Source organism: Ambystoma mexicanum, chromosome 2q (genome assembly GCF_040938575.1).
Source record: "Ambystoma mexicanum isolate Mex_15411 chromosome 2q, UKY_AmexF1_1, whole genome shotgun sequence".
Taxonomy (NCBI): domain Eukaryota; kingdom Metazoa; phylum Chordata; class Amphibia; order Caudata; family Ambystomatidae; genus Ambystoma; species Ambystoma mexicanum.
Genome location: NC_090924.1, coordinates 1,192,323,283 through 1,192,349,056, shown reverse-complemented (window position 1 = coordinate 1,192,349,056; position 25,774 = coordinate 1,192,323,283). Strand labels below are relative to the sequence as shown.

Here is a 25,774-nt window from a genome sequence, read left to right as displayed (position 1 = left end):
ATTAGCTGGAGGGGTTGCAGAGTGGAAAACGGTAGATTCAGGAAAAGGCTATTGCAATAGTCAAACCTAGAGCGAACCAGGTCTTGGGTAAAATTGAGCTTCTAGAGGAAGGTGAGAAATCTTAGAATTCCTTTGAGAAGGAAGTGCTAAAAGTGGGACTTCTTGGCAATGCGCTGAGTGTGAGGGAGGAAGGAGAGAGAGGAGTCGAAGATGACTCCAAGGTTTCTGGCTTCAGAAGAGGGAGCCGGGGAGAGCACATAGAGGAAGGCCAGAGTGAAGGGAAGAAGTCAGGAGCAGGGGTCCCAATGGGAATGATCTCCGTTTGGGTGGCATTGAGGCAGAGATCATTGGAAGTGCACCATGCATGGATTGCAGTAAGGTAGTCAAGGATGATGGAAGTATCAAGAGGGTCAGCAGGAAGTTTGAAGAAGAATTGTGTGTCGTCAGCGTAACACTGGGAGTTGGGGGAGAAGGAGGCGATGATGATTGCCAGCTGAGTAAGGAAGAGGTTAAAGAGCCAAGGCAAGAGAATGGAGCCTTGGGGACAACACAGGTGGAGAAGGAAGTAGGAGAAGAGAAGATACCAGGATGACATGGGAGGAGTGGTCAGTTAGGAAGGAGGTCATTCAGTCAAGTGCCCGCTCTGAGATACCAAGGGTGTCATGGAGCCTTTGTATGAGGACGGAGTGGTTGACTGTGTCAAATGCAGAGGAGAGATCAAGAAGGATGAGGATAACAGGGGAGATGGAATCCAGGGATGAGAGCAGTTCTTCACAGGTTTACAGAAGAGCATTTCCCCTGCCTCTTGATGCTCAGAATCCAGATTGATGGTCGTGTAGACCGCCAACAGGTTTAGTGTGGGAGTTGAGTTGGGGCAAGGCCAACTTCTCCAGTTGTTTCTGTGGGAGGGGGTGATAGAGATGGGGCAGAAGTTGGATGGACAGGAAGGGTCTGCTGACGTTTTTTTAAGCAAGGGTCGCACAAGGGAGTGTTTGAGGGAGGAGGGGGAAGAACCCATAGCAAAGGAGTGGTTACAGAGATCAGCGGGTGCAGTGGCAAGAGAGATAAAGTTGTCATTGATGGTTCTTGATGAGCAAGGGGAATCCTGTTTGGAAGAGAGGGGAAAAAGGGGGATCGGGCAGGAGCAATCAACTGCTTGTTCAGAATGCAGACTTATATGAGCTCTGAAGCCCACTTTTAGATCAGTATAATTGGTTACATGCGCACACACAGGTGCTAATGGTTGATGTGTTTTAGGTTAGAAGACCTAGTGATTTGAGTCGAAATACAATCTAATCGGTTCTCCACAAAGGATGGTACATTAAGAAATATATAAATTAACATAGTACTGACTGTGGACAAGGGTGCGAGAATGCCATGAACACAACACATATCTGTATTTATAATGGTAGGACTTGGACATAGTTTAATTTGAGATACATTATAGATATAAAAGAAACACTTCCTCTAAATGTGTGAATTTTATAAATTAGATATTATATATAGCCTACTTTTAGGACGTTTTGAGCGATGGCATCATTATCGATTGACAATGTTAGTTGTATTTATATTGAAATGCATTTGATGAGTTTGGAATATATATTCTGTTATGCTTTGTAGGTGGGAAAGATATGTGAATGTATTAATTGTATGTTCATGCTGGGAAGCAATTAATGAATTTATGAACTAAATAAATGCAATATAACTAATGATGCCACTTTGTGTTTTTACTGCAAATGCTTGTTTAATTCTAAAGGTTCACATTTTCTCTACACATCCTTATATTTAAGAATAAACATAATTCATTAATAACACCCAATTCTAAACCATGTTCCCAAAGATGGTTTACACTTTGCTTTTTTGTATCTTAATAGAGAATAGAGGAACTCAATTTACATTCTAATTAAACTATGTTTGTGATTCTGCATCTTTACATGAAGCCCCTGTACTTCCTGGGACCTACCAGCAAAGTCCACCCCAGGGATATGGATACATGCACCAGACCAGTATGTCTTCGATGAAGTCAATGCATTCACAGCCTCATTCACCAAGTCTGGTAAGTAATATTTTATAATTCATTCTACACCTAATATATGTCTTTTAACCAGTAATCAAATACGAAAGTACAAAATAAACCCTGATTTGTAAATGTGAAACCTAAACAGTGACAGGGATTTAGGAATGATATTCGCAATTTTCGAAAAGCCATGTGATATGATATGATATGGCATGTATAACACGCCTATACACAAGTGTTTTAAGGTGCGACGAGGCAAGGGAGGGGAAAAAAAGGGAGGACGGACAATGATCCTACTAGGCCAGGTGTCGTTCAGATCACGCAAGTGCATGGGAAGGGGGCAGGGACAGTCGGATACATGGGAAAAGATGATAACAATAAGTAAGTAAACAGCCAGCATGTGGACAGTGCATGGGTAAGTGCGGGCATCCGGTGTCAAGCGCTGGTAGGGGGACTGTAGGGATACAGAAACAGTTCCCAAGTGCAGGGGTTACCAGCTGGGCAGTGCAGGTGTGTGACGCTGGCAAGGGAAGGACCTGGGCCCGAGATCAGAGGTTGTCCAGGTAGCCAGTGCAGTTCCGGTTACAGCCAGGAGGTCAGCAGAGGAGAGGCGGAGAAAAAGCAGAAGCAAAGAGAAAGGTTTTGAGGTGCTTCCGGAACTGGAGATGGTTCTCCTCAAGTTTAAGGGAGGCAGGGAGGCAGGGAGGCTGTTCCAGATGGAGTCACCAGCTGAAGAAAGAGATCTACCACCAACTCGTCGCTTGGAGATGCGACGGACCCTGATGTTGTTGGAGGCGGATGAGCTAAGAGCTCGAGAAGGAAGATATTTAGGAAGAGAGAGTTGAAGGTATTGAGGCCCCAGGCACCATAACGGTAACATAGGGTAACACTGCAGTAAATGAACCATTGCTATTGATAGATGAAATAAGTATGTTTTTGTAGGTTTGGGAATGAGAGCCCACATGATAGAAACATCAGTATTTCTAGTAGTTGACTTCCTCCAAGAGATTCCTGGTTCCAGTTCTGTGCTACATAGCAATGCATTGCATGTATCCAAATCAGTTCAAAGTATGCCTTTTGCTGCAGAAAATTCTCTATATCTTTTCAATGAGAACACACTTTAATTGCAGTGATGTAACATTGACAGGTTATCACAAAATAGCATTGTAAATTCAGCAGGTGTTATAAGCTAAACCACCTTAACTCTAAGCCTCCCTACTGCTCCACACATCAACACAATGATGACATTACTGGAGTATCACATAGGACAATATTTATGATAAAATGTACTATATCATCATTGACATTGCTAGAAGCAAGAGTGCGCTAACACATCATATATGACGTTACAGTTGAAATCTACTGGTACATTAACAGTACAGTGGATGAAATGGGAAATTGTGCCACACATCTTATTAACTGGTGAACACATCATGTAACAGTGATAGAGTGCATGATGTCAGCAGCAATCTTTGTCTTCAGTTTTCCTAAAATGTTTTGCCATTTTTCAAGAATTATATTATAATGAAGCTGACACAGACACTTGCTGATGAATATTTACAATAGCAAGATATTCTAGATCATTCATAAGCCTGTCGTTAAATGGGCATTGAGAAAAAGCCTCAGATGCCGTCCCTTGTCAGCTATGGAGAGCCCCTTCCCATGAGACCAAGGAGGTGAGCTTTCTACCTGATAGTCCCCATGGGGGTGGTACTCAATGGAATGATCTCTTGGGGAGGGATCCCCCTATGGGACATGGGAAGACTTGAGCTTAGGGCCCTTTAGGAATGTGCATGCAATGGATGGGATCCCACAGAATGACTCTGAGTCCAAATAACCAAACCAATTCAGGAAGATGGCAAAGTACTGATGTATTAACAATTATCTAACACAGGCAACAAACATCAATGGACGTACGCTCAATTTCTCTCTGTTATCTTTTCACAGCACAAAGGTTATATATCCAAAATATGTCAAGGGTGATGTCATACTTTGTGGCAAATAATGAAATACCTACTGGAGATCGGGATAGGCTTATGGGGAACATTTAAGTATATCATCTATAGGAACAAAGATTGTAATAGGCGGCCACTGTCAGGTGGACTACATATGCCTACCTCTAAAACATGTGATCTTCAGAAAAGTTAGATACACAGTTTCTCATTGGTTCTCAAACTATAAGGTCCTTCATTATATTGACCACTACAATTGGTTGACACAATTGTGCCATGTCTGGAACATTCAGTTCACTTAGCAGCACGTAAGCCCATACCCAGGTGCAAGAAGATGGGCATGACTCTACCTCCCCACCTAATTAGCCCAACATCTATCATCGACCATGCCTTCTGCCATGAAGATTGTCTTTGAACTTGGCCTTGCAAAGTATCCTTGTCTCTGAGAATACACAGTAGTGCAGGCACTTGCTATCGTGTTCTAGAACTCCAAGTTCAAACTCTATTTTCATCCTTGGGTCACGGTTACTTTTAAATGTATTAAATGAATTAAACTTGGCATTCTTGGTGTTCTGTCTTTGCACCTTAACAAGTAATGATTTACTCCAGTCTTGACTACAGGCCAGACAGCCTCACCATGCAGCTCCACGATTCAGCTTATTCTTCCTGCAACATAACTTTCTCTTCCCTTTTCATGGGTCCTGGCTTACTAAAATACATGATACCGATTTCCAGCTTGTATACAATGGCGGCTTCACCTGCATTCTGTTCACTACATAAAGGCAGCTCCTATGATAACTTAGTCTACTTGTGTTTTCAGTGTCTGTGCAATTATTCGACGGTTGATTCTCTGCAGCACTTTGTGCATGTGTAATCTTCTTTTTGGTATTTAAAAGTTACTTGATTCTTTACTTTGTCAATAGTTTCTGTATGATCCATACATCCTTTTCAGCCTGTATCCTGAGACATCGTTTGTACTTTTTTATGATGTCACAGGCTTATTTTCTTTGCTCTTTCTCATATTCCTTCAGGGAGTTCCTCACTCAAATTGTCATCCCTTCGGGTATACATTTGATGGGGTTGTCTCAATGGCTTTCTATTTTCGAACATACGTTGCAGTATTGGCACTACTGCTGGTGTCAAACACAACACAATCTCAGGCTTCCAACATATGGGATGTAGGGGGATGGGGTTTCCTGCAGAGGCATGCAGCTGCTCCTCTACAGACTATTGGGAGGGAACACAGTATATAGAAAAAGGCATCCCAACCTCCCTCATCCTCAGGTTCAGAACACAACAGTTAGTCCCCCACACATACATGTATTTGTATAAAATAGATAATTCGCTGAGACGAGGAAGAGCAGGGACCATGTGTCTGAAGTATATTTGAAAACTGGGACAAGGACGAGTACCGCTAACCCAATTAAGAGTAATAATATTTATACTGAGATGAAGAAGATGTGCCGAGTATAGAGGTAATTCTAGTCTATACAGACATTGCATATGCATAAAAATTGAGGAAGGACTCACATCATTGTTGAGTCCTCCCTGATGGAATTGCGCAAGCCAGCACAATCGAGGGAGAAGAGAGAAGGCGGACTTGGATGTTGAGATGGGAGCAAGCTGGTGGGAGTCAGGTCCGGTGTGGAAGGACCATCCGATGAACCGAGATGAAGAAGCTCCTGGCACCCCTGAAGTTCAGTAAGCGTGGGAAGAAGGAACCACAGATGCACGGGAGACACAGAGATATGGGTAAGCCCCATGCCAGACTGCAGGCATCCAGAGAGACCCAGGACCAGAGTGAACCATGAGCAAAAATACATGGGTGGCAGGGGATGCGCAGGGGCGCAAAGAAACCAATAATCCAGGGTCTGGGACCTGAACAGAAAAAAAAAAAGACATTTTGGCTGTTGGGAAAGGTATGGTGGTACTTGGCAGGAGTTTGAACCAAGTCTACAAGACAGAAGGAGAAAGCAGAAAGTGTGAGTCTGGGACCCACACCCATAAAAGTAGCAAGATGCATCCTTGTTGCTCTTCATAGTCACAGTACCTGGCAAGGGAGAAAACAAGATTGACTGCCTGGTCAGCCACGAGAAGCCAGGGGAAGAGAATCATTCCCTCTGGTGTTGATAAACACTGTAAGAGAAGCCAAGGGAGAGTAAAGCATTTCCTTGGCATTTTGAGAAGCCTGAGAAGCCAGGGGAAGGGAATCATTATCCCTGGTGTTGATGAACATTGCAAGAGAAGCTAAGTGAAAGGAAGTAATTTCGTTGCCATGTAGAAAAGCCTGGGAAGGGCCAGGGGGATGCGAATCATTCCCTCTGGTGTTGATCGATGGTGTGAAAGAAGCTAAGAGAAGGGAGTCAATCGTCCCATCCTGGTATTTGTGAACATTGTGTGAGAAGCCAAGGGAGGGGAGGTCATGTCATTGGCATTGTGAGAAGACCAAGAAAGACCAGGGGAAGAGAGACAATCCCCATGACAATGTAAACTGCACAGTAAAAACCAGGAGAAGTAAATTGTTCTTCCTGGTACTGCAATTAGCATTACAAAACACCTGAAGAAGATTAGAGGGAGAGGGAGACAAGCCCCCTAACACTGTGGAATATGAGACTTTCTTTTTTTTATGTGGATTGGTGAATTGCCAATTCAAGCTTATTTTTGAAACTTTTTAGTTTGGACCCTTTTGAGGTACTTTTCTTTTTCGCATAATCTCAAAGTGAACTTTGAACTATCATACAGAAGGCGAGAGACCTTCTTCTGAAGCAAGAAGATCACCCAGTTACTTAGTATAGTTTAGAGTGAAAGGGAAGGAAATTTGTTTTTGACACCCGATGGTGGACCTTTTTGTTTGATGGACATCCTGACAGAGTCCTTAGTATTTTGGTTGAGGCAGGGAAACTCCTCTTAGTAAGGTTTGGTATAATACAATTCTTTAACCAAAAAGATGCCACCTGTGCACCCTTACCATATCTTAGGCATTCAGGATTTTTTGATAGATAGTAGTAGTACATTTGTTTATTCTGATAGATCACAATCCGTTAAACATCAAAAATATAAAACTGCATAATTATTAACCCGAGTAAATTAACTTAAAACAATTAATAAAAAGCAGTCACAATATTAAACAAGATTATGATCAGCAAAGGCCAAGAGTTAATTTGGGCCATCTGTTTTGGATATTAAGGCCGGGCCACCTATCCGATGGAAAAAAACAAAAGTTCATAAAACCACACCCAGCACCATACAATTCATAGCACTTTAAAAATAACATTGACTAACAGAAACAGAGCAGGCTAAAAGGCACACAAATCACCCGAATGAATTTAAAGTAGGGGATAACTATGCACTCATAAAAGCAAGTCTCCACTGTCAGAAAACAGATTACCTCTCAAGATTTAGGAGGAAACATTTGCAGATATCATTGTATAGTGGAAAGAATAGAATAAAATGTTCAAGAGATTTCCACTTTCCACAGATACGGCATCCCTCTCCTTTTACACAGACCACTTACAAGTAATAGATGTAAGATGAAGAACATTTAACTGAGCCCTTGTTAATAGGGACTGGTGGTATGTGTCAGGGAACTACGCCAGAAAGTCTGCCAGACCCCTCTGAGGCGAGAGTGGGAGATACATCCTAACTAAGTCCATACACAAATGAGTATCTTCTCTCCTAGATCCTCTAACAGGAGAGAACATCTCCTTAAGGATCTGAGTGGAAACACAAGCAATATTTATTGTGTTCATGAAACAATCAACCAGTCGTTTGGAACTCAGTGTATATTTTATATAGGAGAGCCATCTGATATTCAGATAATGTCCTAATGATAGAGCGCTTCTTAGAAGCAATCTGGTCAATGCCCCTTTTTTGCTTATCCACACATCTCTCCATAACAGAATGGGCTGCAGTGAAGCTTATGATATATGATATGGCATTTATAACGTGCCTAATCAGTGTTTGTACGTTTTTACAGAATCTTAAGATTTTCATGTACAAAAAACCCGAAAACTGCTACCACCAAAGGTTCGAACACCAAAAGTTTGAACCTTTGATGGTAGCATTGTAGGTAAGTATATAAAAAAAAGACTGCAGGGGATGCGGGGGTGTCCTCTCCAACACCCCACTCACTATACTTATTATACTTTAGAGTATAGTGAGTGGGGTGTTGCAGGGGACACCCCCACAGCACACCTGAAAAAAAAAAACATGGCCAGCGGGTGTGTTCCCCGCTCACTATATTGTAGAGTATAGTGTGTGGATGCTTCGGGGGAAACCCCTGCAGCTCCTGAAAAAAAAAAAGAAAAGAACCCTGCGGCGCTGGTTCCCGATCACGGAGGTGAAAGGGAACTGGCGCTGCAGGGACTCCGCATGAAGAAAAAGGTAAGTAGGGTTTGTTTATGTTGGGGGTGTGGGTGGGGGGGTTGGGGGTGTGTTGTGGGTGGGGGTTTGATTATGTAGGGGTTTTTAACTTGTGTTCGCATAGTAAATGTGCAAACCTTTTGTGGTTCGCACATTTCTCATGCGAACTTTCCGGCCGCAGGAAAAACAGCCGCGGTCGGATCATGTAGATCCCCTATACACAAGTGTTTCAAGGCACAAAACAAGACTGTTAAGCTTAGCCTTTAAAAAAACACCTTCAGCTCATTCCTGCCACCACCAAAGGCAACAAATGATCACACGTCCAAATATACTGTGTCCTCTCCAGATGACACAATACAGCATGGACCTTTTCATTCTCAGTAGACCGATTAGAACATATCATTGGGAGGTCTTCATCCTGGTAAAGAATAAATCCTGAACAAATCTCAGTGGAATCTCATGTAATAGCTCAAGGACGGCTCACACAATAAAACTAGAGGGTGATAGGAAGGAGGACGGTGAACCTGGCAGAAGAGTCTAAACAAAAGAAACTATTTCATTTCAGAAGACCCAGGCGGAGAAAAGGCATAGTGACAGAAATCTCACAATTGACACAGCAAGACTATTCTGAAACAAATCCAAAAGGAATAAAATAATATTCATGGCATAACACTGATTGATAGAGGAGCCACCCAAGGTCATCTGGTCCGGTGGCCTTCTGCAGATAGGTTCACCCCGTGTCCTACCTTATTGCAAAGAGATTCAAAACTAGGACTCCGAACTTCTGACAAATCTGCTGAAAGGTTCTGGGGGGTCATATTTCAGCGATGTATGCAACACTCTGATCAACATGTTTGTCTTTGTTGAAGGTGCCCTGGTTAAGAATGAATGCCACCAAGTTAAGCTCCACTCAGTTCATCAAGCAGTCTGAGAAAATGGACAGGGATTACACTCTTGTTCCTTCCTGTCCATTGATATATGTCATGTTGACTGTATTGACTCTATGAACCAGCTCTGATAACCCCTGAGGTGAACACTAGGAACACAGAGCTGAGCTCTTTACAACTTGTATACTGTTCGAGATCTGATTCTCTCCACCGACCTTGGACATCATTGTGCCTCATAATAAAACTATGTTGACAAAATGGGTAAACATAGCTTAATTCAGACCCCAAAATATTGAAACAGTCAAAGAATGTGAATTTGGAAACATTGGCAAAGTGCCAGTTTTTAGCATAATGAAAAATTGTTGTCTCTACCTCCACATTATTGAAGAGAATATTACAAATGAGAATTTGGAAAAATTGGAAAATATTCATTTTTAGGCCCAAAGATGAGAATTACAGCCATGGCCTAGGAATCCACGACTCTGCTAGCTTTGTTACCCAGGCAGATCAAGATTATGTGAGCCAGCAGTGTCCTCCAGGCCCAGTCTCTTCAGGATTCAGAGGGTTTTACCCTCTGGTGGAATTTTAGAAACTCTATTGTTTTAAAACAGCTGACTTTTAAAGGCTAAGTCCCACCCCAGATTCTCTGTTAGCCAATCATATTCTTATATATAATGCCATTTGTGTAATCAGTAGAAAGAGTAGAACAAAATATCCAATATATATGGAGTGTTCTTAGAACACATTCAACATGCCAGCGAACAATACGGACCACGTCCTCAGAACACCCCCATTTTCTTTATGTGCGAACATTTCAGGACACCGCGAGTGTTCTTAGAACACTTTCAGCTTGACAACGAACAATACAGACAACGGCTTCAGACCACCCCCTGCGAACATTCCAGGACCCCCCGAGTCTTCTTAGAACACTTTCAACTTGACACCGAATCCATTCTGCTTATTTATGAACATTTCAGAACAGCCGTGTTGTCCGCAGACAAATCGAACACAACAAAAGCGTCTAGCACATAAAGAAAAAACAACATTGCACCTATCTCATACTCCCCCACCCTCCCCAAACACTCTAACACACCAACACACTCCACTAAATACAATTTTTAATCCAGGTTTGACTGCGCTGCCCGCGAATGCAAGATGGTGGGCGCCACCAAAAATCTGACGCACTCCACGCCCCACGCCGTCCAATCAGCGAACACGTTGAATGTCCGCGGACATCGCGCAAACCGCTCGGCCAATCAGGGCACTGTCCGCGGAGCGAACAGGGAAGTCCTTCCGCGAAGCGAACCGAGATATCACTAATTTTTTGCCTTACATTTTGGTCATTTAAAAAAAAACTACTGGACGGATTTATATCAAATTTGCAAAAGCACGCTTTCTGGACCAATCCCCCGCTCCTGCCGCAGATTTGGTGTAAATCCGTCCAGCGGTTTGGGCTGTAGGCGTGCCAAAGTTTTTTCCCATTATGCCTATGGGAAAAAATAAAAGTTTTGGGACTCTCCCTATAACTTTGCCCCCCCTGGACCAAACCTCTCCAAACTTTGCAAAAAAACTTCAGTGTGGGTGAGGATTCGTCCAGAGGGAGCAAAGTTATAAGCCGCCCAAAAAATGCTTTTCCTATGGAAACACCAACTTAACCATAACTACATGGTCCCCCACCCCCGCTCATGCCCGTGTCTGTCTCCTGTTCCTCCCAACCCCGCTCATGTCCGTGTGTCTTTCTCCCTCCCGCCCACCCCCTGCTCATGTCCGTGTGTCTTTCGCCCTCCCGGCCACCCCCCGCTCATGTCCATGTGTCTTTCTCCCTCCCGCCCAACCCCCGCTCATGCCCCGCTCATCTCTAACACCCGCCCACCCCCCGCTCATGCCCCGTGTGTCTCTCCCACCCCCTTGTGTCTCTCCCACCCCCCGCTCACGTCCGTGTGTCTCTCCCTACCCGCCGCCCACCCCCCCTCATGTCTGTGTTTCTCCACCCAAACGCCGCCCACCCCCCGCTCATGTCCGTGTGTCTCTCCCCACCCACCGCCCACCCCCGTTCATGTCCGTGTGTCTCTCCCCACCCGCCGCCCACCCCCGCTCATGTCCGTGTGTCTCTCCCCACCTGCCGCCCACCCCCCGCTCATGTCTGTGTGTCTCTCCCCACCCCCCGCTCATGTCCGTGTGTCTCTCCCCAAACGCCGCCCACCCCCGCTCATGTCCCGTGTGTCTCTCTCCTCCCCCCACCCCCGCTCATGCCCCGTGTGTCTCTCCCCCTCCCGCCCACCCCCCCGCTCATGCCCCGGGTGTCTCTCTCCCCTTCCCCCCACCCCCCGCTCATGCCCCGTGTGTCTCTCTCCCTCCCCCCCCACCCCCACTCATGTCCTGTGTGTCTCTCTCCCTTCCCCCCACCCCCGCTCATGCCACGTGTGTCTCTCCCCCTCCCGCCCACCCATACCCCGTGTGTCTCTCTCCCTCCCCCTCACCCCCGCTCTTGGCCATGTGTCTTTCCCCCTCCCGCCCACCCCCGCTCTTGCCCCGTGTCTCTTTCCCCCTCCTACCCACCCCCACTCTTGCCCCATGTCTGTTTCCCCCTCCCGGCCACCCCGCTCTTGCCCCATGTCTCTTTCCCCCTCCCACCCTACCCTGCTCTTGCCCCGTGTCTCGTTCCCCCTCCCGCCCACCCCCGCTCTTGCCCCATGTCTCTTTCCCCCTCCTGCCCACCCCCGCTCTTGCCCCGTGTCTTTTTCCCCCTCCCGCCCACCCCGGCTCTTGCCCTGTGTCTCTTTCCGCCTCCCGCCCACCCCCGCTCTTGCCCCGTGTCTTTCCCCCTCCTGCCCACCCCCGCTCATGCCCCGTGTGTCTCTCCCCCTCCCGCCCACCCCCCGCTCATGTCCCGTGTGTCTCTCTCCCTCCCCCACCCCCCGCTCATGCCCCGTGTGTCTCTCTCCCCTTCCCCCACACCCTGCTCATGCCCTGTGTTTCTCTCTCCCCCCACACACCCGCGTGTCTCTCTGCCTCCCGCCCACCCCCCGCTCATGCCCCATGTGTCTCTCTGACTCTCGCCCACCCTCGCTCATGTCCCGTGTGTCTCTCTCCCTCCCGCCCACCCCCTGCTCATGCCCCGTGTGTCTCTCTCTCTCCCCCACCCCGGCTCATGCCCCGTGTGTCTCTCTCCCTCCCCCACCCCCTGCTCATGCCCCGTGTGTCTCTCTCCCCTTCCCCCACCCCCCGATCATGCCCCGTGTCTGTCTCCTGTTCCCCCCGCTCATGCTCTGTGTCTGTCTCCTGTTCTCCCCATCCCCGCTCATGCCACGTATCTGTCTCCTGTTCCCCTCATGTGCTGTGTCTGTCTCCTGTTGCCCCCCACACCCCCCGCTCATGCCCTGTGTCTGTCTCCTGTTCTGCCCACCCCCGCTCATGCCTCGTGTCTGTGTCCTGTTCCCCCCACCCCCCGCTCATGCCCCATGTCTATCTCCAGTCACCCCCCAACCCCCCGCTCATGCCCCGTGTCTGTCTCCTGTTCCCCCACCCACTCATGCCCCGTGTCTGTCTCCTGTTCCCCCCACCCGCTCATGCCCCGTGTCTGTCTCTTGTTGCCCCCCACCCCCCGCTCATGCCCTGTGTCTGTCTCCTGCTCTCCCCACCCCCCGCTCATGCCCCGTGTCTGTCTCCTGTTCCTCCCACCCTCCGCTCATGACCCGTGTCTGTTGTTCCCCCCACCCCCGCTCATGCCCCGTGTCTGTATCCTGTTCCCCCACCCCTTCGCTCATACCCCGTGTCTGTCTCATGTTCCCCCCACCCTCCGCTAATGCCCTGTGTCTCTCCTGTTGCCCCCACCCCCCGCTCATGCCCCGTGTCTCTCCTGTTGTCCCCCACCCCCACACATGCCCCGTGTCTGTCTCCTATTGCCCCCTCGCCCCGCTCATGCCCCGTGTCTGTCTCCTGTTCTCCCCACCCCCCGCTCATGCTCCGTGTCTGTCTCCTGTTGCCTCCCATCCCGCTCATGCCCCGTGTCTGTCTCCTGTTGCCCCCCAGCCCCGCTCATGCCCCGTGTCTGTCTCCTGTTGCTCCCCACCCCCCGCTCATGCCCGTGTCTGTCTCCTGTTGCCCCCCAACCCCCGCTCATGCCCAGTGTCTGTCTCTGTTGTTCCCCCCACCCCCCACTCATGCCCCGTGTCTGTCTCCTGTACTCCCCCACCCCCTGCTCATGCCCCGTGTCTGTCTCCTTTTGCCCCACCCCCCGCTCATGCCCTGTGTCTGTCTCCTATTTCCCCCCACACCCCTGCTCATGCCTCGTGTCTGTCTCCTGTTCTCCTCACCCCCCGCTCATGCCCCGTATCTGTCTCCTGTTCCCCTGACTCCCCACACCGCTCATGCCCCGTGTATGTCTCCTGTTCTCCCCACCCCCCGCTCATGCCCCGTGTCTGTCTCCTGTTGCCCTCCACCTCCCCTCTTGCCCTGTGTCTCTCTCCTGTTGCCCCCCAACCCCGCTCATGCCCCGTCTCTGTCCCCTGTACCCCCCACCCCCGCGCATGCCCTCTGTCTCTCTCCTGTTACCCCCCACCACCGCTCATGCCCTGTGTCTTCCTCTTGTCCCCCCTCCTATGATGCCCCTTTTTGACCTCTTGTTCCCCCCACCCCCGCTCATGCCCCGTTTCTTCCTCCCGTCCCCCCTCTCTTTGCTGATGCCCTGTGTCTTCCTCCTGTTCCCTCCCACCCCCTGCTCATGCCCCGTGTCTTCCTCTTGTCCCCCCCTCCTATGATGCCCCTTGTTGACCTCTTGTTCCACCCACCCCCGCTCATCCCCTGTGTCTCCCTTTTTCCCCCCACCCCACGCTCATGCCCTCTGTCTTCCTCCCCCCCACTCCCCGCTCATGCCCCATTTCTCCCTTCTTTCCCCCCCACCCCCCGCTCATGCCCCGTGTCTGCACTGTTGGAACAGGGCAGACACGGGGCATGAGCGGGGGTGGGGGCCCTACCTTTTCCTACCCCCGCTCATGCCCCATGTCTCTCCTGTTCACCCCCGCTCATGCTCCGTGTCTGTCTCCCTCCTTTTCCCCCCGCTCATGGCTCGTGTCTCCCCTGTTCACCCCCACCCCCTGCTCATGCCCCGTATCTGTCTCCTGTTCCCCCCACCCGCACATGCCCTGTGTCTGTCTCCTGTTCCCCCCACCCACTCATGCCCTGTGTCTCTCTTGTTGCCCCCCACCTCCCGCTCATGCCCCGTGTCTGTCTCCTGTTCTCCCCACCCCCCGCTCATGCCCCGTGTCTGCACTGTTGGAACAGGGCAGACACGGGGCATGAGCGGGGGTGGGGGCCCTACCTTGCCCTACCCCCGCTCATGCCCCATGTCTCTCCTGTTCACCCCCGCTCATGCTCCGTGTCTGTCTCCCTCCTTTTCCCCCCGCTCATGGCTCGTGTCTCCCCTGTTCACCCCCACCCCCTGCCCCGTATCTGTCTCCTGTTCCCCCCACCCGCTCATGCCCCGTGTCTGTCTCCTGTTCCCCCCACCCACTCATGCCCTGTGTCTCTCTTGTTGCCCCCCACCTCCCGCTCATGCCCCGTGTCTGTCTCCTGTTCTCCCCACCCCCCGCTCATGCCCCGTGTCTATCTCCTGTTGCCCCCACCTCCCCGCTCATGCCCCGTGTCTGTCTCCTGTTCTCCCCACCCCCAGCTCATGCCCTGTGTCTGTCTCCTGTTGCCCCCACCTCGCGTCTCTCTCCTGTTGCCCCCCACCCCCCGCTCATGCCCCGTGTCTGTCTCCTGTACCCCCCACCCCCCGCTCATGCTCCGTGTCTGTCTCCTGTTCCCCCACCCGCTCATGCCCCATGACTCTCACCTGTTGCCCCCCCCGCTCATGCCCTGTGTCTGTCTCCTGTTCCCCCCACCCGCTCATGCCCAGTGTCTCTCTCCTGTTGCCCCCCACCCCCTGCTCATGCCCCGTGTCTGTCTCCTGTACCTCTCCAACCCCCGCTCATGCCCCGTGTCTCTCTCCTGTTCCCCCCACCCGCTCATGCCCAGTGTCTCTCTCCTGTTCCCCCCACCCGCTCAGGCCCCGTGTCTCTCTCCTGTACCCCCCCACCCCCCGCTCATGCCCCGTGTCTGTTTCCTGTTGCCCCCCACCCATGCCCCGTGTCTGTCTCCTGTTCCCCCCACCCCCGCTCATGCGCCGTGTCTCTCTCCTGTTGCCCCCCACCCCCCGCTCATGCCCCGTGTCTGTCTCCTGTTGCCCCCGACCCCCCGCTCATGCCCCGTGTCTGTCTCCTGTTCTCCCCACCCCCCGCTCATGCCCCATGTCTGTCTCCTGTTCTCCACACCCCCCGCTCATGCCCTGTGTCTCTCTCCTGTTGGCCCCACCCCCCCACTCATGCCCTGTGTCTGTCTCCTGTTGCCCCCCGCTCATGCCCCGTGTCTCTCTCCTGTTGCCCCCCACCCCCCGCTCATGCCCTGTGTCTGTCTCCTGTACCCCCCACCCCCCGCTCATGCCCCGTGTCTCTCTCCTGTTGCCCCCCACCAACGCTAATGCCCTGTGTCTTCCTCTTGTCCCCCCTCCTATGATGCCCTGTGTCTTCCTCCTGTTCGCTCCCACCCCCTGCTCATGCCCCGTGTCTTCCTCCTGTCCCCCCCTTCTATGATGCCCCTTGTTGTCCTCTTGTTCCACCCACCCCCCGCTCATGCCCCGTGTCTCCCTTCTTCCCCCCGACCCCACGCACATGCCCTGTGTCTTCCTCCCCCCCCCACTCCCCGCTCGTGCCCCATATCTCCCTTCTTTTTCCCCCCCACCCCCCATTCATGTGTCATGATGCCCGCTCCCGGGGAGCCGGTTCAACCCCTGCGTCCCCGAAAGCGGACATCCAGTCCCCAAGGAAGGACCCAGCAACCCCATTTAGGGGCCCTTTGGACAGTGTCCTGGCGCCTATGGCGCCAGGCTCATAAAAGACATCAGTCTTGGCGCCATAGGCGCCAGGCTCATTATGGGAGTGCTTGGGTGCACTTACCTGATGCAGACCATGCTGCAGGATCCCGGCCTCCTTGAGGCCTGAAAGGAACTACTTTACCTGTGGGACTAATTTACCATCCGGGCGTGGTCAGGGAAGGATACATACCTGATTGGAGGAAGGATACATACCTGGAACTTCTTCCAAGGCTATTTAAACCCCACCCGAACAGCCACACGTGCTTCGCGTTGTTCTGCATCTAGCAGCTGGACGCTCACCCTGTCTGCTCCTGCATCCTGACTTCTGCCACGCCTGCCAGCATCCTGGATCACCTGCAAAGGAAGAGAAGAAGAGAACAGAAGAAGGAAAAGTCCTTACCTGCTAAACCCGCATCCCGGAGACATCTCGCCGACAATCCTGAAAAGGAAGACTTTAATTTAAAAGCTCATTGCATCGATCGCTGCAGCGCCGCATTCCACTCACCTTTGCAGGGCGCCTCCATGTTCAGCAGCGATCATCTGGATTCGCAGTCACGCCCCAGCGCCTAGGGAGAAAAAGACCAGAAAAAAAGGTGAGAGAGAGAAGGGAATAAGGAAAGCGAAATCTCCATGTTAAGACTTACCTGTTGATTCATGCCCTCTTCATTTCGGGTCCGCGCCGCATCCTGGCATTTCCAGACCTAAGGGGAAAAAAAAGACATTAGCGTTAATGAGCGAATGAAAAGACATTACCAAAAAACGCTCATTAAAGACTTACCTGATTTCTACAAGGATTTCACCTCTTTTCTCGGGTCGGAGCCTGTTCCCCGGCATTCCGTACCCCGGCCCCTATGGGGAAAAAGACACTAGCATTAGTACATTAATGCATGGATACAAGGGGAACCTCTTATCAAAAAACTTACCTGGAAGCCAAGCAAGTTTGGTTCTCACCAATCCGAAAATCCAGTGAAGTAACTGGATACCAACGCGCCCCTGCATCAGAAGCAGGATGGAGAGCTCGTTCTTCCAGACCCTAAGGTGAGACGCTACGAGAAATCACAGAAGGGTTTCGAGGAGGGTGAGAGGGGAAAGTGGGAGGCCGATTGCATTATCCCACAGACAGTTAATCCCCTATTTTCGCCTACAGAAGGATACTTCTGCGAGCCAGGCAAGCCAGATTTGGGGGCCCAGTCCAGTCCGTCTTCCGAACCCTGCGCATCACCTTAGAAGAGGTCACAGCAGCGCGAACCAGGCCAGCGCCTCCGTGGGAGTCAGGTGAGCGTAACATCATGCCCCGTGTCTGCCCTGTTGCAACAGGGCAGACACGGGGCATGAGCGGGGGCGGGGGCCCTACCTTGCCCTACCCCCGCTCATGCCCAGTGTCTCTCCTGTTCACCCCCGCTCATGCTCCGTGTCTGTCTCCCTCCTCTTCCCCCCGCTCATGGCTCGTGTCTCCCCTGTTCACCCCCACCCCCTGCTCATGCCCCGTGTCTGTCTCCTGTTCCCCCCACCCGCTCATGCCCCGTGTCTCTCTTGTTGCCCCCCACGCCCCGCTCATGCCCCGTGTCTGTCTCCTGTTCTCCCCACCCCCCGCTCATGCCCCGTGTCTGTCTCCTGTTCCTCCCACCTCCCGCTCATGCCCCGTGTCTGTCTCCTGTTGCCCCCATCCCCCCACTCATGCCCCGTGTCTGTCTCCTGTTCTCCCCACGCCCAGCTCATGCCCTGTGTCTGTCTCCTGTTGCCCCCACCCTGCGTCTTTCTCCTGTTGCCCCCCACCCCCCGCTCATGCCCCGTGTCTGTCTCCTGTTCCCCCCACCCGCTCATGCCCAGTGTCTCTCTCCTGTTGCCCCCCACCCCCTGCTCATGCCCCGTGTCTGTCTCCTGTACCTCCCCACCCCCTGCTCATGCCCCGTGTCTCTCTCCTGTTCCCCCCACCCGCTCATGCCCAGTGTCTCTCTCCTGTTCCCCCACCCGCTCATGCCCCGTGTCTCTCTCCTGTACCCCCCCACCCCCCGCTCATGCCCCGTTTCTGTTTCCTGTTGCCCCCCACCCATGCCCCGTGTCTGTCTCCTGTTCCCCCCACCCCCGCTCATGCCCCGTGTCTCTCTCCTGTTGCCCCCCACCCCCCGCTCATGCCCCGTGTCTTCCTCTTGTACCCCCCTCCTATGATGCCCCTTGTTGACCTCTTGTTCCCCCCACCCCCTGCTCATGCCCCGTGTCTTCCTTTCCCCCCACTCCCCGCTTATGCCCCATGTCTCCCTTCTTTCCCCCACCCCTCGCTCATGCCCCGTGTCTGCACTGTTGGAACAGGGCAGATACGGGGCATGAGCGGGGGTGGGGGCCCCACGTTGCCCTACCCCCGCTCATGCCCCCCGTCTCTCCTGTTTACCCCCACCCCTGCTCATGCTCCGTGTCTGTCTCCCTCCTTTTCCCCCTGCTCATGGCCCGTGTCTCCCCTGTTCACCCCCACCCCCCGCTCATGCCCTGTGTCTCCCTTCTTCCCCCCACCCCCCACTCATGCCCCGTGTCTCCCTTCTTTCCCTCTCATGCCCTATGTCTCCCTTATTCCCCCCCACCTCCCGCTCATGCCCCGTGTCTCCCTTCTTTCCCGCTCATGCCCTGTGTCTCCCTTCTTTCCACCCCCTGCTCATGCCCCGTGTCTCTCTCTTGGTCTTCCCGACCCCCCGCCGATGGCCTGTTGTGTACTCTTTATACACCCTGCCTTCCCTTTCCCTAGTGTCCATCTTGGTAAAAGATTTTCCTTCCTACACCGGGACGCCTGCCTGCGGCGTCCCGGTTTGGGAAGAAAAATCTTTTGTTACCACCCCGGGTTCCCACTTTGAGAACCTAGGATGCTAATGGTCTTCCTCCATTGAAAAGGACGTTATGGTTACGTTGCACTAATAAAAATCTATGAAATTTAGTAAAAAAAAGGTGTTAATGTGACTTTATGGTTAAGTTGCACTAAAAAAACCTATGAAATTCAGTAAAAAAACTTTGTTAAAGGGACGTTATGGATAAGTTGTGCTACTAAAAACCTATGAACTTCAGTAAAAAAACTTTGTTAAAGGGACGTTATGGTTAAATTGCGCTACTAAAAACCTATGAAATTCAGTAAAAAAACTTTGTTAAAGGGACGTTATGGTTAAGTTGCGCTACTAAAAACCTATGAAATTCCTTCATCATGTATGCTGCACACACTGCCTATGTTTCTGCATGAGTAGCTTAGTATACTGGATAGAACTTCATAATAGAATGCTATTTATATCAATGCATTGCTTAATGCACTAATTAGCTCATGATATTTATCCCAATGATCCTTGACAGATTTTGGTCAGCATTATAAGAATCCCTTGTACAGAGTTTTTATGAAAAGTAAATGCACATGTGATGTCATCAGTGATGTCATCAATGACATTTGTGATGTCATCTTTGATGTCCTGGGTGTTAGTGTTAGCAGTGCACAGTGGCGCGAGTTATGGTTGCTTATCTTACCATAACTGCCGAATTTCAGGGGTTTTTCGTTTTTACTTTGAACCATAACGTCCCTTTAACAAAGTTTTTTTACTGAATTTCATAGGTTTTTAGTGAATTTCATATATATATATATATATATATATATTGCAGCAATCAACCCTGCTCCCTGTTGTCTCCTTACATTCAAAATGGCAGGAGCTGTGGGAAGGGACTCAGGTGGCTGGGAATCTGTGTGTTCTCCCCTTCATTTCCATTCACCTGATTGGCTGAGCACCCTTCCCTGTGTGTGAATGCAATTTAAGATACCCCCCATGAACAGTGATACACTCTAAAAAAGTCAGAAAAGGACATGAACATGTGGAAAGAGAGAGAAAAGAGAGAGACGCATGCAAGCATGCAAAAGCAGCAACTGCTAAGTAGCAATTTTGGCCATATTTTCTATCAGTTAGTTAGGATAACATGCAGCAGTGCCTCCCTTTGGTCTCCTCAAAGGAATGTCTCTGTAGAAACACATGCAGAAGTGTCTCTATAGAAATTATGGAGGAGTGTCTCTCTTCCTTGTTGTAGTTGAAAAGAAAGTTTAGCAAACAGTACTTGGTTTTACAATGGTGGTGAGTAACTCGTGATGTGGCCATTGTGTCAGTTTCTTGTTGTGATGATTCTGGTGATTGCCTAGTTTCCGACAGACACCTAGGACGGTCATAAAAAGAGATCTCCTTCTCAGTGATCATGGTGATCCAGATAAAAGTCCTAAACATTTTCAGGCACATTTTAGGCACATTGTTCTCTCTTGAAGTATTGCTAGCAGAATATTCCATAGCGCTGCAATCAACGTATAAGGGCGGCTCTGCTTATCATCACCAAATATTGTGCATTTGTGTGAGGTAGACAGGTGCCATTTCCATTTAGATGTCTTCTTCTGCCGTCTGTGCACTGACTTATGCAGCATTTCAACCCTGTGTTCTGCAATCGGTGATAAGGACTCAGACAGTTATGTTTTGCACAATGCTCACTTGGAGGAATAGTGATGTTTTGCAGGTTCAACCGATGAATAGCCCAGTGCGACTAAAGCATTCTTGCACAGATTACCAATTGCTACATTTTATAAACTGAGTTGACGATGAGGAAAGATTAGTTGGTTCTTACGGTAACTTTGCAGCTGGATTTTCTTACTCAGATTACAAATTGCTGGTTTTGTTCAACTGAGTTGGAGACAATGAAATATATATGAACCATAGATTTTAGATGTGTACACAGCAGGAAGTGATGTTGAAGCTCTTTGCAGATGTAGGTCACCAAATAGCAGATTTGCCTTGTAGTTGTGTTCACCAATAAAGATTGCAGCCCTCGAGCATTATGTTGTTTTCCACTCCTGAAGAGAATGATTAGGAGAATCAGTAATTCTCCAACTGCAAATAAGTAAAACAAAGGTGATATGCCAGGAACCGGTCTTGACACGAAGTATAAAATGCCAGATGCTGTTTTGAAGACAAAATGTTTAACACAATTTGTGGCTGTTCTCAAACTAAAGTGATTTCAGACAAAGTAGTGCTTTTCAGGTTGTAGACCTTTTCAGGTTTGTTGTATCAGACCATTGGTTTAGGCTATCAGACCAGGATGGATTTGGTCTGATACCTTACTTTCTCAGCTGCTTCTTGAAATTTCTCAGTAGTACTGGCAATTGTCATTGTTAAGTTCTTGAAGTGCACCAATATCGGCGACAACTGTGGAAATGAAAGATGCCTGAGTTTGGCCACAGGCAATTGTAGTTGCACTTGTTCAGCATGAACTGGTGGTTGGAGAATGATTACACAGTAGTTAACCACATGGGTGACAGTGATAAAGCTGGAGTTCTAACAGGCACACCGCATCACATAACTGGACAATGTAGGCCCTGTTGGGTAGCTGATAAGCCCTGCTCAAAAATTTCTCAACCCTTACAGCCAGTAAGATTTATTTATTTATTTATTTATTTATTTATGTATTCACATTTGTTGAGCGCACATCAGACCGAAGGCATCGTGGCGCTAAGATAGATCAGTGGGTAGAGCACTCTCTGTGGCAATCTGTGTGTGATTTGTACGTCACAAGTTTGAAACCCGGCAAAGCCAACTCATACTTTCATCCATTTCTGTTGGGCAGTAATAAATGCATGCACATGTTTTATGTACGGCATTTTTGTAAAGTCGACTTTACAGTATGTCTGAATCCACTGTTATTCTACTTGACATAATGTACCCCAGTGCCCCAGGATTGTACTGCTTTACAAAACAGGGTGGGGGTCCTACGTACTGGAATAAGCAGGACTCTATGAATTGGCCAATATTTTACATCTGTGTCCCAGGCCACTACACTCAGAAGCATGCATGTAGTGTCTGATAGGACCTGCTTTGAATGGGAAAGGCAAGTGAGGTTGAATCTGAAATACCCTTGAAATGATGTCTAACAAGTGTGATGAAACTGATGATGTCATCACTCCTTTCCCAGCAGCAACCTCTCCCCATATGGCCAGGATACGGCAGCCACTACCTGATTCTGACCCTAGTGGCTGCTACATGAGGGAGGTGACCCTCAAAGGGGTGACACAACATAATTGGACGAGAAGTGGTTTCCCCCTTTTCCTCTTAGCGATACCCCCTTCCATGTCCTAAAGGCATGTTGTAATAGCTCCCTTCAACCATCCATGGGACCTACTGTTAAAACATTCAGTTGTTCTGTACATAAGTTGCCAAATACTGACTACCAATTACATGCATGTCTAGAAACCTGAACTGAGCAATGAGGATCAGTAGAGGCGGAAAGCACTAGATGCTCTCTAGTCATTGCGAACACATGATAGGTACCGGGATATTTAAAAACCCTAACCAGCTGTCAGGTGAGAGACGCTGCCTGGGAAAGCTGTGTCCTCTCTGTATTGCCCGAGGGACTACTATTCTGCTGAGAAGAACATGGCGCCTGCTGGCTCATGGAGAAGGCCAGGGGATGAAGACTGCCTTAGCCGGTCTGCCTCTTAGAGGCCGTGAGAGGAAGAAAAAAGACTTTCTGCTAATTGCGGGAATCAGAGAGCAGTATACATGCTGCTTGAACATGGAGAAGCAAACAGCTGGCAAGCAGGAGCTGTGGAGGATGCAGAAGCTGCCAAGCTAAGTCGATGAGCCCAGGCAATGGGAACGGAATACCAAACAGCAGCTTTGCCTTTACCATGGGAGAACCGAAGACTGCCAATGAAAGCCGGTGAGTCCTGAGGAGGGAAACTGGGACACTGGGGTGCTTCAGCACACTTACCAAGGACATATAAGAGTAAATGAAATACATAAAGGACAATGTGAAACACAATATTTCCAATGCGGGAATAACAGAATGAATGCAAGATATATACAAGTTTCCAAGTGTGCCAAGTGAAACACATGAAAAAAGCCCTGGCCGGAGAGTATACCAGGCAAAGTCAAGTTAGCAAGTGTGTAAAGTGAATCACATGAGGAACTTTTGTGTTGGAGTTACGCTTTCCTTGTGAACTTGAACATTTGTGCACATACAAGGCCAAAGACACTACCCCTTTTCTTCTAGAGTTAATTTTAGAATCTGAAGGCCAGAATAGTATTTTGAACACATAGACATTTGTGCTTTCAACTTATTGACATAGACCCTTAGTTTATGGGTGAGGTAGGGAAATGCCTCTTAGAGTAGGGACAACAAGGCATTTTCCAACTCTTTTTTTTATTTTGAAAAAAAGGATATAGCCAAAAACAGGAACACTCTTTGTCTGTGTTTCATTCCTGGCTCTTCACACAAGGCAGTCACTGGCAAAGCTTCCCAATTGATAGTGCAATGGTTTCTGAAGAGTTGTTTGCAGCCAAAGCTCTGTAAGAACCTACAGAGGATCCAAAGAGCATTTCATTGGATTGATGCTAAAATACCTGAAAAGTATGGGATGGGACATCCACCACCAAGCATGGCTTCCTACACTGGTGGTCAGTCAAAAGGCCGAAACAATAATACCGAACGACAAAAATCTCGAAACAAAAATCTCGAAAAAAAAAAATATCGAATAATTTATTTGTGTTTTTGGGGGTCAGGTAAGTAAAAAAAAGGGTTAAAATAAAAAAAAAATAGAAAAAAAGAGGGGTTGGGGGGGAACCCCCTCCCATTTCGAAAAAAAAACGTCATAAAAAAAAATTTGATATTTTTGTTTTCGGCCTTTTTTCTTCGATATTTTTGTTTTCGAGATTTTTGTGTTCGGTAATATCACTATAAACCTCCTACACTTTCTTTCTTTGGATTCCCAATTTGGGTAAAAGGATAAGTTGTTCTTGCTACAGGTTGTGTGAAAATGGGTATTATTTAAAAGAAACAGGTGTGGAAACATGCATGTCTAACTTGTCATCCCCATGCACTTGCAAAGAATTTCTGACACCCCCTTCGGGTTGTGTTCAAATAGACTGATTCTTGTCGGGGATCTTTTGATTTGGCCTAAGCACTGGTGGTAATTAATTGAGTTGAACAGAGTTGGCATTTACAATGCCTTCAGAGGTAGTCCGAATTTATTAACGCTTCAGTAAAACATTGACGGGGAGACGAAGCACGGAAAGCAATGTATTGCAAAGTTTCACAACGGGAACCTTAAGTTAGTATTCATTGTTGCGGGCAAAATACTTCCCGAATGTACCCCTATATGTTGCATATTCGATCTCAAGCCAAATCGGACTATGTAATAAGGTTGCTAAATGTAGTGGGGAGGATTATCGATTTTTGTTTATTAACTGTTCAATGGCTTTAGGAGATGACCTACTGTTGCGCTTATTCTTGTTGAATGTACTTAGGAAGAACTCTATTAAACTGTTTTATCATTACTGCTCTATATGTTATAAATTGAAAATATAATAAAATATTTGTTTAAAAAAAATAGACCAATTGGAGGTGTCCTCATTTGCAGACACAGTGACATAATATTCATTGTCATAATTGTATACACACTTTTGATAAGGAGCCAGTGTGATATAAACAAACTGTGCTTTAAATTCAGAAGATTCATTTGAAAATGTAACTGCACAAAGCTCCCAATGGGTTTTGATAATCCACTGTATTTAAAACTATTTGTAAAAAAAAAAATGTGTCCACTTATCTAACAAAGAAACACATGTTCAGTCATGTCTTGCATTTCTTCATTATCATCTTCAGTATTTAATAGAGCTACTTGGTTAAACGTTGTCCTTACATACTTCTGAAACAGAGATACTGGGAGAAATAATTATTGGCTCATCTGTCACCGATAGTGTTGTGTACCTGAATTTTCATGGTAGCCACACTATATGTTTTGCATTGTTTTTTCAAGTACTGACCACAAGGAAGTGGCTGAATGCTTATTGTTGCATGTACTCTGCACAACCCTCTTGTGAAGTGAATGTGGGTAGGCTGTTGTCAAATTGACTAAACTACTGTCAGGATGTGTTGTTGTATGTGCCAACAATGTCCCAGCGGTTAAACAAATGTAAAGATATCAGGTGGCACACCAACAGGAAAAATAAAACAGAACTATGGTTCACAAAATTATATTCCATCCTCTGTTAGAGAACTGGAACTTGTGGTATGTGGAAGTGATGTTTCTTTCTTTAGAACGGGAAAGGTTTCCGTTAATGTGTCAATTAGTCAGCCAACATTGGATGTTTCTTCGTTAGTCTCCTTCGTCATTGGGGCCCCACCCTCTTACCTCCTTTCTGTGATGTTAATGATAAAGAAAGTTCTCTTTTGGGTACAGGGGAGTACGTTTGTCACTTGAAATTTGTCGTGTTCCTTTTTTGGGGAGCAGAGCTGGAAGGACTTCTGTTTTTGTACTAAGAAACCTAACAACCTGCACTGGCTGCTGGACTAAAAGTGCCTGCATCATGAACTTTTTCAAAACCCTGGTTACCCTCCTTAATAGTGTTCTTTTCACAGAGAGCTCTTTCTACACTTTTAGAGAATCTCTCAGTATTTTGTTGAAAAGCAGTTGATATGTACTGTTAAGGGAATTGGAAGGGCTGTATGAGTCATAGAGCCTCTGAAGTGGTGTTTTTCCATCACATAGTGATTGGTGTGGTAAATCACTTATACTTCTCATTACTAAAGGCAAGTTATCTATTAGGGAGAATTCTCTGTTTAGGCTGAATTTCCTAACCTAGTGAGGCCC

General features: G+C 48.5%; 1 protein-coding gene across 4 annotated transcripts in view; it reads left to right on the top strand.

Annotated features, from left to right (window-relative positions):
- The window catches only part of NEBL (nebulette), a 1,132,595-nt gene that overhangs the window by 1,093,376 nt on the left and 13,445 nt on the right, over nt 1-25,774 (top strand). For all 4 annotated transcript variants that reach the window (XM_069648592.1, XM_069648593.1, XM_069648590.1 and 1 more), the window contains one exon: nt 1,941-2,056. In XM_069648592.1, coding sequence (XP_069504693.1) covers nt 1,941-2,056 — 116 coding nt within the window. The remainder of the gene's footprint in view (nt 1-1,940; nt 2,057-25,774) is intronic.